This window comes from Lonchura striata, chromosome 12 (assembly GCF_050655825.1).
Source record: "Lonchura striata isolate lonStrDom1 chromosome 12, ASM5065582v1, whole genome shotgun sequence".
Classification (NCBI taxonomy): Eukaryota; Metazoa; Chordata; class Aves; order Passeriformes; family Estrildidae; genus Lonchura; species Lonchura striata.
In genome coordinates this window covers 20,645,715-20,664,759 of record NC_140714.1, presented here as the reverse complement: position 1 = coordinate 20,664,759, position 19,045 = coordinate 20,645,715, and the positions used below count along the sequence as shown (strand labels likewise).

The 19,045-nt window shown below is 47.4% G+C and overlaps 1 protein-coding gene across 1 annotated transcript; it reads left to right on the top strand.

Annotated features, from left to right (window-relative positions):
- Positions 1-12,699: 12,699 nt before the first annotated feature.
- On the top strand, positions 12,700-15,140 carry LOC146766306 (syncytin-2-like). Its single transcript, XM_085590798.1, has one exon. It carries the CDS (start codon positions 13,604-13,606, stop codon positions 14,969-14,971), a length of 1,368 nt encoding a protein of 455 aa, XP_085446924.1. The 5' UTR covers positions 12,700-13,603; the 3' UTR covers positions 14,972-15,140.
- The last annotated feature ends 3,905 nt before the right edge of the window (positions 15,141-19,045 follow it).

The following is a 19,045-nucleotide window of genomic DNA, read 5'->3' as shown; positions in this document are numbered from 1 at the left end:
ATGTAGAAAGAATGCAGTTATTTAAACGTCTCAAAGCCCTTTGATAATAGAGCCCTGAACCCCTGTGATGTGCAATGCAGCCTCGGTGGTCCCTTTGAGCCCAGAATTGCCAAGGGTCAGGGCTGGGATGAGCCTTCACCCAAAACTGGCTCCAAGACTGAGTGGGAATCAATTCAGAGCAGAGCTCATATAAAGTGCAAAGCCTCAAGGCCAAAGCCAAACCTTCATTGGTTGGATTTCTTTAAACACTGCACTGGACTAAATTTGCTTGTCACTGTTACCATGAAGCTTTACATGAACTAGTAAAAAAGCAGTGTCCTGTCCTGAACTGTGTTGCCCAAACACTGTTGAGAACTTGCTGTGCATCTGCCCTGTGCCCCTGGGGCTGCTCCTGGCCAGGCAGCCTCAGGGGGAGCCAGCACTGGCTGCAGCGCCAGCGGCCCCCCAGGACAAGGCCCAGCAATGGAGAGGCCAAGGAAAGCACTGGGCAGCAGCAGAACCCTCAGCAGAGTTCTTTGGACAGCCATGGACAGGGCACAGCTCCCCTGCAGCCTGACTACGAGTCAGACTACTTGTGCTAGGAGGAGAGTTACAAGAAAAGTTGGGAGAAAAATAAACAAGTGACCATCTGATCTCATACAGCTTCCTGATGCCAAGATAGCAGCCGATCAGCACAAGTGGCACAGTGATCAGTATCACCACTGTGCCTATCATGCAGGACCGGCGCACATCCCGGGGGCAGACAATTCTTGAGAGGCGCATTGGATCCGGGGCATATATTCCTGTTCCAGTGATAACGTCTGTGGGAGCAATGGGGAGCGTGAGCCCGCGCTGTGCTGCACTGCTGAGCTGGCAGCAGGGTGCATACGGCCAGGACGTTCTCTGTTTGCCCAGAGCTGGGGCCTGCAGGCACCTTGCCGCCCCTTGGCACAGGCTGTGCCCCCCAACAAAGCCCAGCAGGCCGGCAGGAGAGCCCGGGGCCAGCGCAGCTGCTTGGGCCGTCGCTGCTTGGAGGGACAGGGGCCAAACCCATCCCTGAGCAGCCCCTGCCAGCCCTGGCCCTCCCTGCCCTGTGACAGCTCCCCCAGCCCCAGGGGACAGACCATCATAAAGTCTACAGCCAGCAAAGAGGTCGTCCCTGTAATTGTGTGCTGCTTTTCTTCTCTGCTGCTTGTCCTAGAAACATCCCTCACACTGCTGGAAATGCCCACACATGGTCTGATCCGTCCCTATGGTTTTCCAGTGTGCTCTCCGAAATTTTTCAACAAGTGCACAAATAAATTCCAGGTTACCTCTGTGAATTGCACACTAAAATTTTCTTCATTTTTTCCCAATACCTGGAAGGTCTTTTATCTAGTAATGGCCTTGAGGATCTCTGATTGTTTTCAGTAATTTTTTTGTACTGAGGCATATGAAGCAGCCTTATTGCTTTTTGTTTTGGCAGGTCTGCTTTTTCCCTTAGTATGATGGTTTACTTCTTATCTACATGTAAACATATTTTTAGGTTTGGTTATTTTTCTTCCCCAAGCAGTTATTTTGACAGTCTGTCATTCACTTCTTAGTTTATGTTCTGTATATGAACAATCCTGACTCTCTTTTTCTAGGAATATAAAGATCTCAGGAAGCTGTATTTTTAATTTTGAAGACGATCTCTCTCCTTACTCCCAGCTTGTACAAGGGAGTGATCCTTTTTGAAACATTCACTATCAAGTTTTACAGCCATCATTTTGGAAACATCCCTGAGGATGGGTAGAATTTTTTGGGAAGTGTTGGGGAAGATGAAACAGGAAAGCCTTTATAAATACGATTGCCTAGCAAAAGATTTAGAAAATAGAGATTGAGATGGTAACAAGTTTTGAGATACCAAACCTTAGTTACTGAACAACTAGAAAACAATAGTACAGCCAGGATGAAGACAATCCCCCCTTCTGGTTGAACACTGCCCTTACCTACAGATAGGTCCAAAGGTCAAATGGACTGTTCTATCTCACCCCAATGTGTGCTTCATCCCACATCTGTAACCCTCCCCTGAAGCATCAGGTGTCTGTGACCCCATTGGCCTAAGTCTTGTTCCAGCCCACCTCGAAGCCCCCTGATAAGGAGTCCCTGAGGAGCCAGATGCCCTCTTGGCACTTCCCTTCTCCTGGAACTCCCCCTCTCCTGGAACATCCCCTCCCTCTTGGGATCCTCTCTCCCTCTACCCCTTTGCCTCTCCCTTGCCCCACTCCCTAGGGTCTGCCACGTGTCACCTCTGGTGACTCCGAGCAGGGCCTTTCACCCTCTCTAATAAACCAGAGATTCTAAGAGCAGCCTTCAGAGATCTCTCATCTCCATCCACCCAAACCATCCTAGAGTCCAGTGTTGCTGCAGGGAAGTGCTTGGCTTAACATGGGTAACATTATTATTTTTAGTGCTATAAACATGATTTGCTTTAAGCTTTACGACCACAGTCCTGATTTGTGGCTCAGTGCATGGATGCCTGTCTGAGTTAAAACGATGTTTGTGAGGCAGCTGAAGAGCTTAGACCTCAGAGATTAAAATTCCTGGGAGGACGAGGAGGAAGAAAGGATAAAATTCTGTTTCAAAGGCTGTTTCTTCTATCCTAGGATGCCAGAAGTATGGTAGACTACACCTGTCTTCAAATGTCATTTAACTACAGAAAAACCCTCTACAGTGCCAGACACCAGGACAAATTACTTGTCACTATGCCTCACAATGCATCAACATGAATTCTTGTGAGAGGTAGGCTTTAGCTGCAGTCTAATTAGAGCAAATCAACGTTGTGTGAATGGCAAGAAGAATTTGCTTGTGAACAGATGAACATGTCCCTCTTAATAATGAGCAAAATTTGCCTTGACTTGGAAGAAAGTAGACATGGAGCAATGCAGTATTTGGGTTTTATCCAGTGATAAATGGGGCAAGAAGCTGTAACAACTTCCCTGTTTTACAGAACACAAGTACTGATACAGCCAATAGTACACCCACACAAAGGGATCTTCAGGACATTCCTCTATTTCTTAACATGGCATGGGCAGAAAAATGCTGGCATTTATCTGAACTGGAAGCCGTGTTCCTCTCCTGTTTCTCCTTGAGTACACTGTGTGTTATTTGCAGACTTCAGTGCCCAGGCCATCAATCCTCTCTTGGCCATGTGCTAAGTGGCACAACTACCAAAATACAGGTGTCAGCATAATCAGCCCAGCACTAATCCAGCACTGCTTTGATGGTGCACAGGAGCATGGAATGGCTTGGGTTGGAAGGGACATTTAAAGGCCATCTCGTCCCATGCCCTGCAGTGAGCAGGGACAACTTTAACTAAGTCAGGTTGCTCAGAGCACGAGCTTGAATGTCTGCAGGGCAGATGTCCACCTCTCGTGGCAACCTGTGCCAGGGTTTCAAAACCTACAGTGCAAAGAATGGGTTTCTTTTGCCTAGTCTGAATCAACCGTCTTTTAGATTAAAACCAATCCCCCTTGCTCTGGTCACAAAAGTCCTTACTAAAAATTCTGTCCCATCAGTTTTGCAAGCCTCCTTAAGGTACTGAAAGGCAGCAATCAGGTGTCCCTGCAGTCTTCTCTCTTCCAGGCTGACCAGCCCCAGCTCTCCCAGCCTATCTCCAAAGCAGAAGGGCTCCAGCCCTCACAGCATTTTGTCCCTCCTCTGGACTAGACCCAACAGAACCATGTCCTTCCTGAGTTGGGGACCCAGAGCTGGATGCAGTACTCGGCTGTGGTGGAGACGGAGACAATGCAAAGCAACACGCTCCATTTCCAGAAGGCTTCAGAGCCTGTTTTTATTCTAGCATGCATGCTTTTTCTACATTCTGACAAAGCACATAAATTTTCACTTGATTGGTCACAAGAGACAAGCAAAGTACTTATTGGAATAAGGCAGTTGCAGGTTTCTCTTATTCATCCTTCTTTCTTTCTTGGTTTGTATGTCAACGTCCTTGGTAGAAAATTCTTCCAGGGGTAAACATGGATTCTCTTATCAAACTTCTTTGTGGCTCACCAAAGTCGCTGTAAATTGTGGGAATCATTAAAATTAGAGGGTTTTGGGAAAGTTGCAAAAGGCAGGCCTCAGAGACATCAGAACTGCGACTAAAGCTAGGCAATAAGACTTGTCAGCAGAAAAATTATATAGGAAGTAGAAAAGTAAGGACAAATTGAACAATGGTCTGTGTATTAACACTTGGCTAGAATAACTCCCTAAGATACAGAAAAGTAGATCTAGCAAAATATTAGGATGTTCTAAGCTTACTAATGGAGCTCTGTGCACTGGGTTTTAAGGCTTAGAATACAAGTAGGTATTTTATTGGAAAGAAGCAAGCATTTTTTTAAGCAAAGGTACGCGTGCTTATACTGATTGGATAAATCTATTGTCACTATGCTTTTGCTTTGTATGACTGGTCAAAAAACTTTTACAGAACATTGTAACATTAAGTTCTTTGTCTGCTGCCAGGGATGTGAGCTGCTGCCATCTGCCCATTGTCACAACCATGTAATGAGACTGATGCTAGAAAAGAAACAGGTCGAGACGTGTTCCTCAGCAGTCCTATCCCATTCCTGATTTGTACATAGATGCCCGGCCAGCAATATAAAACATCTTCCATAGTACTCCACCTGGAGTCTCACCAGAGCAGTATGATGCAATCACCTCCCTCAACCTGCTGGGCACTGTCCTTTGGATGCACATGGCTGGCTCATGTCCAGCCTCTCATCAGGCAGCACCCTCAAGTCCTTCTTGGCCGGGCTGCTCTCCATCCCTTCATACCCCGAGCTGTGAGATCAGCTGGGCTGGGACTGTGTCACAGCCCTTGGAAAGGGCTGCTGGGCAGGATGAGCTCCTTTCCAAAGAAGGCAGATCCCACTCCCCCAGGCATCTCCAGCCTGAGGTCACAGCAGGCTCTGGGGTCACAGCAGGCTGAGGTCAGAGCAGGCTCTGAGGTCACAGAGGTCCCAGAGCCCCGTGGTTCCAGAGCACCACCACACCCGAGCAGGCAGTGCTTGAGCACAACTGCTGTGGCAGCAGCAGCGGTGGCAGCAGTGCTGGTGCAGTTACGACAGTGGTGGCAGCGAGAGCGGCGGGACTGGCACAGGGCAAGGCACCATGGCCCTTGCTCTGTGCCTCCTCCTCCTGCTGCTCCTGGCCGTGGCCCTGCCTGCCAGGGATGCCAGGGCTGCTCCGCTGGAAGTGTGGGGAGCAGGTGAGCCGGCAGCCTGGCTGCCCTTTCCCAGGACAGTGCTCCCTGCTCCCTGGGAAGAGCTGGGGATGGTTTTCCCGTGGGCTTTAGGGAGGGTTTCCTCTGTGGGAGGGAGAGAGCCTCCATGGGCCTTGGCTGCCCCAGTTTCCACTCCAGGGATGTTGCACAGGGCAAGGAAATTGTGTGGAGAGTGGCCAGGAGCCGGCCCAGAGCTCGCCAGGCCCCTGTGCAGCTTTGGCCTTGTCCATTGCCACCTGGCTCCCACAACCTTGCCTGAGACCCATGCAGTGCCCAGTTCCCTGAGGCTGAAGGGGATCCCAGAACAACATTGAAATAGGTCTGATAGGGGTTCCTTTCTAGACTGGGATCGTGACTTGGATGATTGGGAAATGCATGTGAATGATGGTTTGATGACCTTCCCAGATGCTGAAGGCAAGTTCTCAATGTACCTTCTGTGACAGTATAATCACTGTCAAGCTGGCAAGAGCTCTCTTCTACCATTTCCCTTAAGTTCCTCTAAAGGTTGATGGATTCAGGAAAATTTGCCCCGCTCTTTTCTCAAACCCTGAATGATCCAATAGGATCACTGTCGGGGAGGAAGAAGCATTTAGCTATCCATCTTCCACCCATGTGCAATGCCAGAGTGTCCTTCCATGTGCTCTGTGCAGCCCCAGAGAAGAGCAGAGAGGGAAGGGGCCGGGCCCAGGGCTGTGCCCCGGAGCTGAGCCTTTCACAGCTCCTTTGCCAGCCCCAGGGAGCCTGAGCTGCTCCTGATGCTGCTGCCAAGCCCTGGCCCTGGCTGGGGCTGGGTTTAGAGCTGCTGGCAGCTCCAGGGAGTCCTTTCTGCCCCGTCTGCCCCGCAAGGGGCTCCTTCCATCCCAGTGTGGGGCCACCACAGGCTTGTGGTGCCCCTGCCCCTGCTCCAGGGTGGAAGGCAGAGCTGAGGGAGTGCCTTGGAGGGCACCAATCACCCAGGGACACTCACTGCCACTGCAGCCTGAAGGAGAATCTTCAGCAGTGCCACAGGAACTGTTCTATCCTGCCTTTCTTTGCAGGTAACCCTGTTGGTAAAAGTGATCTGGCTTCCCAACCCACGTTCAGGATTGAGCCTCTGGGAGATGCTGAGGGTAGGTCAAGGCCTTTCCCCCTGCGAGAGCTGCCAGCTCGGAGCCCAAAGCTCGGCCAGGGGGGCATCGCTGCAGGTGCCAGCACAGAACCATGCACGTGTGTGCCCTTGCCCTGGGCCATCCCCTCCCTGCTCCTGCGGCTCAGTGCTGCCCGTGCAGATCTGCAGAGATGGCAGAAGCTTCTGTGGCTCTTGAGTTACAGGTGTGGCTGCACGGAGAACTTTCCCAGGTCCTTTGGTGGATGTTGCTTGCAAGCCCATCATCCATCACAGGGGTGAGTAGTGTGTCCCTGCTAATCCCACAGGCTGAGCCCGGGTTTTGTGGGATCCATTCCTGGGAAATGGAAATGCTTCTCTTAAGGTCCCCTGAGAAGAAAGAACAAACCTATAGGAGGGAATAAGTCCATGGAGGAATCCAAAAATCAGGACCAGTTGCTGGGTGATCTGGATAGATGCCGTGGTGGGAGCATTTCCCTCAGCCTTCCCCTGGGACTCAGCAGCCGGGGCCTTTCCCTGCACATCTGGACAGGCCGTGCCCTGCACAGCGGGAAGGGATCCATGGCAGCCTCGCTGCCCCGCTGCTGCTCTCACTGCTGCAGGGCTGTTTCCCAGCCTGGCCTGGCTGCAGCTTCTCCCCAGCCTCTGCAGGAAGGCATTTGGCACCAGCTGACAGGGAGCCCCAACTGCACCACAGGCTTGCAGTCCCCTGCAATTTCCCGGTGTCTAGGCAGATCCGGAAGGGCAGCTGTTTGTAAAACAGAGGGCCCTGTGGCAGTCTCTAGAGCCTTGGCCTTTTCCTGATCCTTATCCATGTCTTTGACAAGTATTACATCATGAAGATGCCACCTCCCCAGTGGGGAATGGTTCCACCTGATCCAGCTGTTTTCCTTTCTCCAGAGATGGACCACAGGGCTTTGCTGAAGGCAGCCCTTCCTGGAGGAAGCAGCAGCTCCTTTGCAACTCCTGATCCACGAAGGGAGGAGATGCCAGACAGCGCCACAGAAGGTGATTGCTGTGCCAGGCTCAGCCAGACTGAGCAGTCCCCGTCCTGAAACCTGGGAGTGGCTGCATGGGGTGTCCAGGATGGGGAAAGGCCACAGGGGGAGAGCAAGGCTGCAGTGTGTCCTGACAGGGCCTGGCTCTGTCCCCTGGGGCTGGGGGAGCTGTCACAGAGCAGGGAGGGCCAGGGCTGGCAGGGGCTGCTCAGGGATGGGTTTGGCCCCTGTCCCTCCAAGCAGCGACGGCCCAAGCAGCTGCGCTGGCCCCGGGCTCTCCTGCCGGCCTGCTGGGCTTTGTTGGGGGGCACAGCCTGTGCCAAGGGGCGGCAAGGTGCCTGCATGCCCCAGCTCTGGGCAAACAGAGAACAAACGTCCTGGCCGTATGCACCGTGCTGCCAGCTCAGCAGTGCAGCACAGCGCGGGCTCACGCTCCCCATTGCTCCCACAGATGTCATCACTGAAACAGGAATATATGCCCCGGATCCAGTGCGCCTCCCAAGAATTGTCTGTCCCCAGGATGTGCGCCGGTCCTGCATGATAGGCACGGTGGTGATACTGATCACTGTGCCACTTGTGCTGATCGGCTGCTATCTTGGCATCCGGAAGCTCTATGAGATCAGATGGTCAGTTCTGGAATTTTCTCTCCACTTTTCTGGCAGCTCTGTGCAAAGGACGGTAGCCTGACTCGTAGTCATGCTTCAGTGGAGCTGTGCCCTGTCCATGGCTGTCCAAAGAACTCTGCTGAGGGTTCTGCTTCTGCCCAGTGCTTTCCTTGGCCTCTCCATTGCTGGGCCTTGTCCTGGGGGGTCACTGGGGCTGCAGCCAGTGCTGGCTCCCCCTGAGGCTGCCTCGCCAGGAGCAGCCCCAGGGGCACAGGGCAGAGGCACAGCAAGGTGGGCAGGAGAAAGAGCGGGGACGAGATTGCCCCTGAAAGGCAGAGGCGCTCGGGGGCCGCTCCTGGCCAGGGAGCTGCCCAGAGCCGTCCCCTGCTCGCCGGGGCCTCGAGGGGCAGCTGTGCAGCTGGGCCAAGGTGTGCCAGCCGCTCCAGCCGTGCTGGGGAGCCTTGCCAGCTCTGGGCCCTGCTGTGCAGGAGGGTCCCTGTGTGCCACTGGCAGCTGGGGCCTCAGCCACTGCTCTCTCCACAGGCACCACCTTGGGGAAAAGCTGAAAGCTGGTGGCTGGTACCGAGACCTCTGCAGCTGGATGAGCAAGAGCAGCAGCCTTGATTCTGATTCCTTTTTAATTGATCCTTCAAGCCGTGGATGCCCACGGTGTGGGCAGGCTGGAGCCAGGCAGGGGCTGCTGTGACCAGCAGTGGGGCCCCGAGGGGCTGGGGGAGCCCATGGGGCAGGCAGCAGCATGGGGCTCCTGAGAGAAAGCAATTCCATTTTGTCTTTGTTTTTCATTTTTAGAAATTAGACATTTTTAGATATATTTCAAATCATATTTTCTGTAGAGAGACATTCCCAAATAGCCTTTGCAATTGCTATAGTAGTTAAGGATTTTCCAAGGTAGTTTTAGAATCCTGGAAAAGAGACCCCATTTTGTCTTTGCTTTTCATTTTTAGACATATTTAGAATTATTGTTTGAAGCGAGAAAACCCCAAATCCCTTTTTCCACAATACCTCCATATTTTTGAAAGTAGTTTTACAGTTCTGGCACTTTTGTTGCACTTAATGCAATAAAAAATAAATTGCATTGTATTGGTAATCTTTACTGTGGGCAGAACTAAGGCACCCAAAGACACCCAGCCTGCTTCAGAGGCTCTTTTCCCACCGGAGCCTTGTGCCTAATCACAACAACTAACAGCAGCTCACTCCAAGGGCTTCCTTAAGCAGACTGGGGCAAGCACTGATCTCTGCTCTCTGGCCAGGGACAGCACGCAGGGAACAGCTGGAGCTGTGCCAGGGCAGGCTCAGGCTGGAGATCAGGAAAAAGTCCTTTCCTTCTTCCCCAGAGGGTGCTGGCACTGCCCAGGGAATGGGCACGGCCCCGAGGCTGCCAGAGCTGCAGGAACAACACTGCCAGGGATGTCCGGGTGGGATTGTTGGGGTGTCTGTGCAGGGCCAGGGCTGGACTGGGTAATCCTTGGGGGTCCCTTCAGCTCAGGATATTCTGGGATTCTGTGAATATAATTTTTATCTAAGTCACGTATCTAAAGTTCACCAATATCAAACATTCCACAGTTAAACCCAGAACTGGGGCCTAGGGTAATTTCCAGATGTACAAGCAGGCTGCCTTTCCCTGCCCTCCTCTCTTAAGGAGGGGAACTTCACTGTCCAGTGCTTCCTACACCACCTGCTTCTGTGATTCACTGCTGGAATGGGATTCCCCTTGGGAAACACGACTTTGAAAACACCTGATGTATTTCCACCCTGCTTTTACTGTGTTCCATGGAACAATAGCTTCTCTTATGCCAATTCTACTGCTTGAAAAGTCACTGCATTGAAGGTGTTTTTACTCTTGTACCCAGCTCTCCCAGCCCTGCAGGCTGGTCAGTCACTTGGGTCAAGGACACAAAGCACTTCAGGCCTTTTCTAAACAGCAACTGAAAGCCAGGATAAAAGGAGAGATTATTATGAAGCAGAGGGAGTGATTTCTGCCATCCCTGCTGAGCATATGAAGCTGTGATTTGCTAAGTCAGATCATGGAGTGAACACTAACAGGGTTCTGTGACCTTACAGCTCAGCACTGTTTTTTAACTTACTCATAATTCTGACATTTTGCACTGTCACTGGAACCCTAAGTCTAAAAATCAGACAGAAGTGTGATCTGTACCTGTCTGCTTTCAGAAGCACATCCAGTAAAGCTGGAACTAAAATGAAATTGCTGTATCATGTTTTATGCCTAAATTACATTCTGCCTGAACTACATTCTGGTTTATGCCTAAACTACATTCTGCTCTCCCAGCACTCCCCAGACAGCTCTGAGCACATTCTTAATAATTTAATGAAATCATTGGAGAGTGGTAGCAACTACTGCCTACTTCAATTATCTCAATTCATTGATCTCTTCCTGCTGAAGGAGGTGGAATCTCACACCAGAGATGCAAAAAAAAAAAAAAAAAAAAGAAAAGAAACAACAAAAATCCCCAAAATTACACAAAGTGTAATGTGACAAAGGTCACATTTTTTGTAGGAGGGGAGGAATATGGAAACTGTAGTAATGGTGATGATAATCTGTGTAACACAGATTCTGAGAGCCCAGCCTGTCAGTGATGTCTTATGAAAGCAGCATGCCCAGAACTAAGGAGTCAGGCACCAAAAAAACCTCAGTAACAGCAACAAAACCCCACAAAACACTCCAGATGACCTTTAAACATTTCCAGTAGAACAATATTTCTGTAACACTATCAAAATAACCCTTCAGTTCAGCTGCTTATTTGGAATCCTTCTGGCATTGCAAGGAGGATGTTTAGCCTTCAATGTTTGTTGCGTACTTGCTGAAAATACTTCTTTGTTTGGCAATTTTATTAATTTTCCTTCCATGCAAGAACCAGCTGGCAGAGAGAATGCACCAGCTGGGGTCAGATGCTCAGGACAACAGAGTTCTTTTTTCTTCACAAGAGCTCCTTCATTGTGCTATAACCAAAAGCTATTTATTTCTATTGGCCAGTCTTAACCCAGCATGAAATGAAATATTAATCTAGCAAGTGAACAAACCAAATATCCACCAGGACATGGCCACAGCTTCAGATCCAAAGATAACTGGTCAGACATGAGGAAAGAATGTTTGGAAAGATAAACATGCATAGGAGCAATGACAAAGTACAGTGGCCAAATCAGCTTTATTGGCTGTGTTTGGTGACTTGACCAACTGTGTGTGGCAGGAGAGTTCCGGAGCTGGTAAAGGCTGGATCATAATACTGAAACTCCAGGATTCTTAATGCTTCTAGGGAGGGCTTTGACCCAGCTTCCACTAAAGACAGGCTAATTGGCTTTTAGAGGAAAAGATAATTGAAAGCAGCCTCTTCTATTATTTTTACAAAAAAAAAAAGAAAAAAAAAAAAGAAAAAAAAAATTAACAAAAAGCACTTTTGGTGAGTTAGTATTTCAAATAAGCTTAGCCTGTTCAATGACCTGGTGCCTTCTTAGCAACATTTTAGGAGACTTTGTTTCTTTGTTATCTTTGTACATTTTGAAAAAAAATTCTTTTGGTGCCTCCTCTATTTATGACTCATTCATAATAACACAAGTGATTCATGCTGTCAAATTACAAGCTATTACTTTGGAAAATTTTTTTTTTCCCTTCCTTTTGGATAAAATACGACAATTTTCACTATTTGTTACTAAGGGCAGCTTCCTACTACTTAAGAGAGTCTCAGAACTTTATTTTCCAAGTAAAGCATCTCCCACCTCATGTCTCTCTCACAGATGAATACATGGGAAATAGAACAATTATTTAAAACTAGTTCCAGAACTTCCAAGCTTGTTCATCAATAAACTGAATTTCAATCACCAGATTTTATCTAGACAATACTGCTTTTGTTTGATTTAAAGATGGTCACTGTATGCACATGCTGGCCTAAAATTATTTACTAGGGCTGCCTTTGGCACAGGCAGCCTCAGGTTCTCCATTGCAGGGATTTCCGGTCTGGCTCTCCAGTGAAGTTTTGTGGTGGTTTCCCAACCAAAGTGTGAAAGGATGTCCCGAGGTGGCAATTGGCTTGCGTGAAAATGAAATTTAAAAAATGAACAAAAGGTCACAAAAGAGACCTTGGCGTATCCAGAAGCACAACAGCTTTAAATAAATTTATTTATGCTAAATGCAAAAGTAAGGCCTGGGATAAAGCTTTGAACTGAGCAGAATGGGAACAGCACTTTAAAACACAACGTGGCAAGTAAGAAGTGAGAAGGGGAGAATGAATGTCTGGGTGAAGAGCAAACATGTACACAACGCCAGCTCCGTGGAAAACAGCAACTGCAGCTCCCAGTCTGTCTGGGGATTCTGGCAAAGCACTGGGAGGGAGGCAGCACACACAGCACAGCACCACCAGGCTGTGCTGAGGGGTGAAGGTGGTAGAAATGGCAGGAAATAATTTATTAACACACACAGCTCTGGAGGAGGCCACCTGCAGAGGTGAACACAGCACCTGGGATAAAAACTGCTCTGCAGATGGAGAGGGCAAGAGGTGTGAGGAAAGATGTGCACAGCAGCTCACTGGTGGTACAGCTACAGCTCAGTGCAGTGGTGAGAAGTGTGGATCAAGGAGAAAAAATAGTTTCCCATTCTTGTTTTAATTTTGCAAGCTTCAGGAGAAGGTCCTGGGAAACTGTGCCAAATTTACACGGAGAAGTTGTCTCATTGAAGTCAACAGATGAGAAGTGAACCCAAGTTGTTAGAGGAAAATGCCGCGGGAGACAAGACTGATAATGGCCCTGCTTATTGCAGTAAACGTGTTGCCCGCTTTATGCAAACATGGAACATCACACACGTTACAGGGATTGCAAACTCCCCTACTGGACAGGCAATAGTAGAGAGAGCCAATGGAACTCTTAAACAATATCTGGAAAAATACATTGATACAGTCAGCGTGCAGGATAGGTTATTGAAATGCCTGTTTGTGCTTAATCACTTATGTATTTTTGGAGATGGGGGGTTACCCGCAGCAATTACTCACTTTGCCTCTAAAGCCCCTACCCCTCCGCAAATGGTAGTCAGGTATAGAGATCCAAAAACAGGGATTTGGCAAGGTCCAGCCAAAGTATTATACTGGGGCAGGGGCTATCTCTGTGTTTCTACACCAACAGGTACTGTGTGGGTCCCGGCTAAGTGGGTGCGGCCCACCAATGACCAGCCCGGAGCAGAGAAGGAGGCAGCGCCTACAGAGGACGATCTCCAGGATCCTGTATGAATTAGAAGAAGAGTTTCAGATTAAATTCCTGTTTGACTCGGAGAGAGAAGTTGAAGACTGCCTCTTGCCTCAGTTAGCTAGAGACTTTGACCGCTGTTGTCCGCTTGCTTGCTTGACTTGCAATAGTTATGACCACCAATCTTGGGTAAAAATATATTGTGGAGGGTGCTCTCATCGTTGGTGGATTCATCAGCACCACCTTACCTCTGCATTCTGGTGTCTTACCTGTCAGCGCCAGTGGAGCTTTGACTCACCACAGCGCGCTTTAACACGATTAACAGGTCAGCCTATCAGGGAGAGCCTGAGATTAATAGAAAATAGAGAAGACCTGGAATTAAGAAGGCTAGCTTGGAGGGTACAGCACTTAGTAGAGAAAATTCTAGGTGTTAAAAGGACAGGGATTATAGATTCCTGTTGTCAGAATGGTATTGGCATCCCCATTCAGTGGCAAGTTGACCCAGACGAATGGGACACGCAGTGTAGGAGGTTTCGTCATCGCAGCCGTGCTGCTAAGTGTGCAGGCATACGTCCCACCTCAACCTAAAACAAATGTATGGGTCACAATGGCAAATCTAACAGGGCAAGAGTCCATCTGTCTTGCTTTATCTTCCCCAGGCAATCCGTTCTCCACCTGCCTAGTCGGTCTACCATTGGATACATGGCCATGTCCTACACGTGTTCCAACTTGCGATAATTTAAATTTGAATACTACTGTAGATAATTGGGACAGGTGGGTGCCCTACTTACCGATCGCCCCGGCAGAACCCCAGGAGCTAGAGCTACTGGGGGCAGTTGGCATGGATTGCTGTTTGTACTTTAACTGGACAAGCAAGCAACAGGGAATCAATGAGTCTGCAATTGTCGTTAATTCCACTTTGCCAATTTACAGAAACAGTAGTATCTGGTGTCAGTACACGGCCAAAAAGGTTTCAAAGTCAACAAATAATCCGCTTTCTTTGCCCCGAGGAATATTCTTTATTTGTGGTGACAGAGCTTGGGCTGGCATACCTTCCAGAATAAAGGGAGGCCCTTGTTCGTTAGGAAGATTGTCATTGCTGACACCCAACACATCAATGATATTAGACATGGCTCGGCGTTATCATGGCAGCAGATTGCGACGCAGTGTACATAACTTTGCCAGTAACTGTCAAGATAATGTTAGATTTTGGTCCCCTGAGGCGATTATTGCTGCCTCTTTCCTAGCGCCTGGTGTTGCCTCAGCAGGAGCATTAGCTCAACTCAACAAGCTGGGGTGCTGGCTAGCTAAACAGACAAATGCTACATCGAAGGCCTTAAGTGACATGCTTTTGGATGTAGACTCAGTAAGACATGCCACACTGCAGAATAGGGCGGCTATAGATTTCCTATTACTAGCCCAAGGTCATGGTTGTGAGGAATTTGAAGGAATGTGCTGTATGAACTTATCTGACCACTCTACATCCATCCATAAGCAAATACGAAAATTGACCGAGCTAACTCAACAGTTGAAGGTGGAGGACGGATTGGGCTTGGAAGGCTGGCTGAAAGGATTGGGGATTGGACCATGGTTGAGGGACATCATCAAATATGGCATAATAGTTCTAAGCATAATTGTGATACTTTTGCTTGTCTTGCCCTGTGTGTTTACTTGCTTACAAGGCTTGATGCAGCAGCTTTTGCAGAAAATGCTGAATGCACACCTTCTTGTCCAAAAGGAAAACGGGGGAGATGAAGAGAGCCTGACAGAGGAATGGTTGAACGACAAGGGACATGATACTGTAAAGTTAATCCAAATAGGGAGGGCTACGTGACTGCTGCAAAGTTCGCATGGCCCTGAAGAATAGATGATGTGCAGAAAGCAGGATATTGAAATTGCTTAGTATGTAGAAGTAGATAGAGAAGAACAAAGGGGGTACTAAGCTGTTCTAACTGCAAGGCCAGCCGGACAGGCATGTATCGATCATAACGATACTTTTAAGATAATAGTACAAGTCACATAGCAACCAATCATGAGCTTGGCTTTTGCAATATGTATGAGCTAATTAACGAACATATATAAACTGTGAAATCTGTTACAATAAACTGAGACTTGATGATCATGATATCATGAGTCTTGTCTCCCGCGGCATTTTTCTCTAACAAACCCAGCTTTGTTCAAACTGAAAATAAAGCAGATGTTTTTGAATGTTGCCAATAAAATAAATAAAAATTAGAATATTTAGTATCACCCAAAGACCTTATGTCAGAGAGTCATCACATGCTAAATGCCTTTTTATACAGCTTAGAAATTGATGCCTTTCCTACGAGAGCACAGGGGCTTTGCTGTGGAGAACACAGGCTGGAGTTTAAGGCCAGCTATAACCTTGAACTTGAAATTGATACAAAGAAACAGCTGAAAATGAATGGTTTTAATCAAATCACCAATACTACACTAATTTAACACAGAATCATAAAGCTAAATGCACAAACAATACCTCTAGTAGCCTTACCAGGAAAAAAAAAAAAAAAAATTAACTGGAGAGCATGTACCTTGCCCAAACACCATCTGTCTCCAGGGCTGCTCCAAGGAAAGTTCCTTGGGGAGGATTGCTGCAATCCCTGGGACACAGCGAGGAGACACAGCCTAACACAGCTGTGTCTCTAACTGGGGAAACTGGGATGGAGAAACTCCTCAAGCTTCTTGGGGAGCCTCTACTAAGAAATCACCAGGGAATGTTCACAAATGAACTGACATGTGCTCCTGAGTGCCAGAATCAACCACCAAACACAGAAGGCAAGAATGCCTTTATCTGCAGGCCAAGGCAGGGGTTAGCCAAGGCTGGACTCTCACCTGGACAACTTTATTCCTTCACATAAACTGCAAAAGGCAGCTAACAGGCTGCCAGGAAAACCTTCCCCTGAAGCAGCACACCATAATCTTGGCTGCCCATCAGAAAGAGCTCTTTGCTGAAAGGTGTGTGCCGTGTTTCATTCATCATCTGCCTTGCTTTTGAAAGGGGGCAGATGGAGAAATAAAGATTGGGCTGTGTTTGGGATGTTTGATTAGGGAGCAGATTGGCTTGAAGACCAGTATTAACCCAGCCTTGCTGACCTTAATCTAATTGAGTAATTCCTTGGGACACACCTGTTGATCAGCTGTGGGCAGGCAAGGATTTTCTGGATGCAGGAGTCAGCCTGGCACAGCTCAGACATTTCAACTCAGATAAGGGCTGGACCTTGGAGCAGACACATTGCCAGCAGCCCTTCTCCCTCTCAGGGAGAAAACAGGGACAAGCAGTAAGTGAACCGGGAGGGAAATCAGCATTAAATGCAAATCTCAGTTTATTTAATAATAATAAAAAAATCTTTACATTGGCAGCAACCTGCTGAGAAAAATTTATATCCCCAAATCCCCCCAGCCCCAGGAATGGCCCCACAGGTGAGGTGAGCTCCTCGAGCCAAAGCCTGGCTGTTGCTTGCAGGAGGTTGGCTCCTGAGCCATACCAGCTCCCTACTTCATACCTTTTTTTTCCTTAACAGGACACTGCAACTTTTCCTAAAGAAATGAAATAAACAGCAAGCATTTGCCAAAGTACTCCCACCACTTGGAGCAGTTTGTTTTTCAGAACATTCAGTGCCAGATTGCTGAATGGGAAAGAGAAACAACAGGAGAGCAAAATCTCTCCTTTAATCTTTTCTGAAGAGTTTATCACAGGAGCACTGAGATATTCACAGCCCACTGGTTTCTTGCTGAATTCAAGTGATTCAAGTGGAAAAAAGACCACATCTTTCTTTTAAAACCCAAATGAACAAAATGGTAAGTTTGAACAAACCTAGAAAACGAGCAGCTGCTTCTACAGTCATCACTGATTTCAGCAGGAATTGAAGATGCTTTATGAAAACTGGAAGAAATCTCTGACAACAAATACTAGTGGAAGAATTGTCAAAGTATTTCAAAACATTACATTGCCAACAGAGAGAAAATTAAGATTGGAAAATTGTGATTGCAAACACTGAGGGGCTGTAGGAAGTGAAGTTCAAACAACAGCCCAATGCTACATTCTAAACAGCCAAACTGCAAAAAATTCTTCAACAGCAACATGAAGGAATCTTTAAAAGCTTTATTAAATAATACAGATTTAAATAATATAGTCCAGTGCTAGACTCTGAACAACCGCACCACAAGAAAATTCAAAATAAAGAAGTCTAAAAAAGCTTTAATACAGATTCAACTGTTTATCTACATCCAAACTGACCTTTTTTAGTAGTACTAGCAGTTAAGGGCACAATTTCTCCAAAATTAGCCAGTAAGTTAAACAAGACTCAATACAATTTCATGTAACAATCCTTTTGTTTATAACACTGTGTGAAACCAAAACTCCATGCCATGCACTGGGTTTGCATTCCATTCATCTATTTGCCTGCATAGTTCTGCACACAAAGTATTTTGCTATTTCACTTTCCTTATGGTCCTTGGCAAAGTTCAGAGAGCCAGAATATTATTCACAGTTAAAACTGGGATGCCTGATATATGTAGAGAAAACCCTTATCTGATAGCTGCAAAACCCTGCTCACAAAGAAAAGTGACTGGGATGTGATTATATCCTCAAAAGAAAGGATTCCTACCAGAAGAAGGGTACACTTAGAAGGCACATGCTTTCACAGTCCCAGTTCAGAAAAGTGTTTACAGTACCAAGGAATACTGCAGTTGTACCCAAAGCAACTCACACAAAGTTCTGGGTTTCTTTTTTTTTTATTCCTTTTCCAATCATTGTTGTAAAAAAAAAATTTAAATTATTCACAGTTGTTCCAGCATTTCTCATGCTAAACCAGCATATTGTGCTGGCGAATCCCAGTGTAAGGCTAAACAAAGAACACTTATCAGTGCAATACAATCCTGAGTTTTTGGAACACAAAATAAAAAACAGATCTTCAAAATAAACAATCCTTCAAAAATTTTGGCTTATATTTCACCTGTTTATCTAATTTCCCCTTTTTAACAAAAAGTTCATTAGAAATAAATCTTATTTTTATAAAAAGTGAATAAAAAACTGTTATTGCCCTAACTTAGGTATAACTTCTAGTTGCTTGAAGAATGCAAGAAAGCCAGACTAGCCTAAACATTGCTTTTTGTGCAGGCAGCAAAAAACAACAGATAAAACAAGCTTTTGAGAATTGAAGCACTGACATAAAAAACAACAATAAACTCAGAGCCCTAAATAGTAAAAAAAGTAAATAATTTAAGGACCTAGTAATAGTCCAGAGCAAACCTGAATTACATCCCAACTGCTGAAGTTGCTGAGCTTGCTAAGGCACTGAGCTGTACATTTGTTTTGATTTGCCACGAGGAGAAGCCATGCTGCCCCTCCGGAGAGGTGTGTGGAGTTGTGCGATTTATATGTTTTAATATTTTTGTATTATCCATTGGTTTGTCCCTGTACACCCCTATTACCATTTGGTTTGTTCCCTGTTTTCCCGCCTGGTCCTCCCTTCCTGCCTTTCCAGTATTTGTCCATCATCCTGGAAAGTGCAAAGTCATTCCCCTGTCTCCTCCCAGGTGCCTTGTCTGTCACTCGGTGTTCCTTCCCCTCCATCTGGAAGCTTCTGCTCAGGGCACCGAGTGATTGGACGAGGGCCTGGGGCCCCTCCCATATCCTCCCCCCATTGGACCAGGTCAGATCACCCCATCCCGGAGCCACTCCCTTCCCCTCTCCTCATTGGTTCACCGATATCCCTCCCTAAGGGTTTTACCCCTCCCTAAGGATTTATAACCCAGTGTCAGACCCCTCTCGGGGCTCCAGTTGGCTGGCACTGTTCCTGCACGTTTGGCCCGTTGGCCTGAATAAAGTGGACTTGGCCCCAGGCTGGATCCACCCTTTCTTTGCTGTGACGAGACTTGCCTGCGC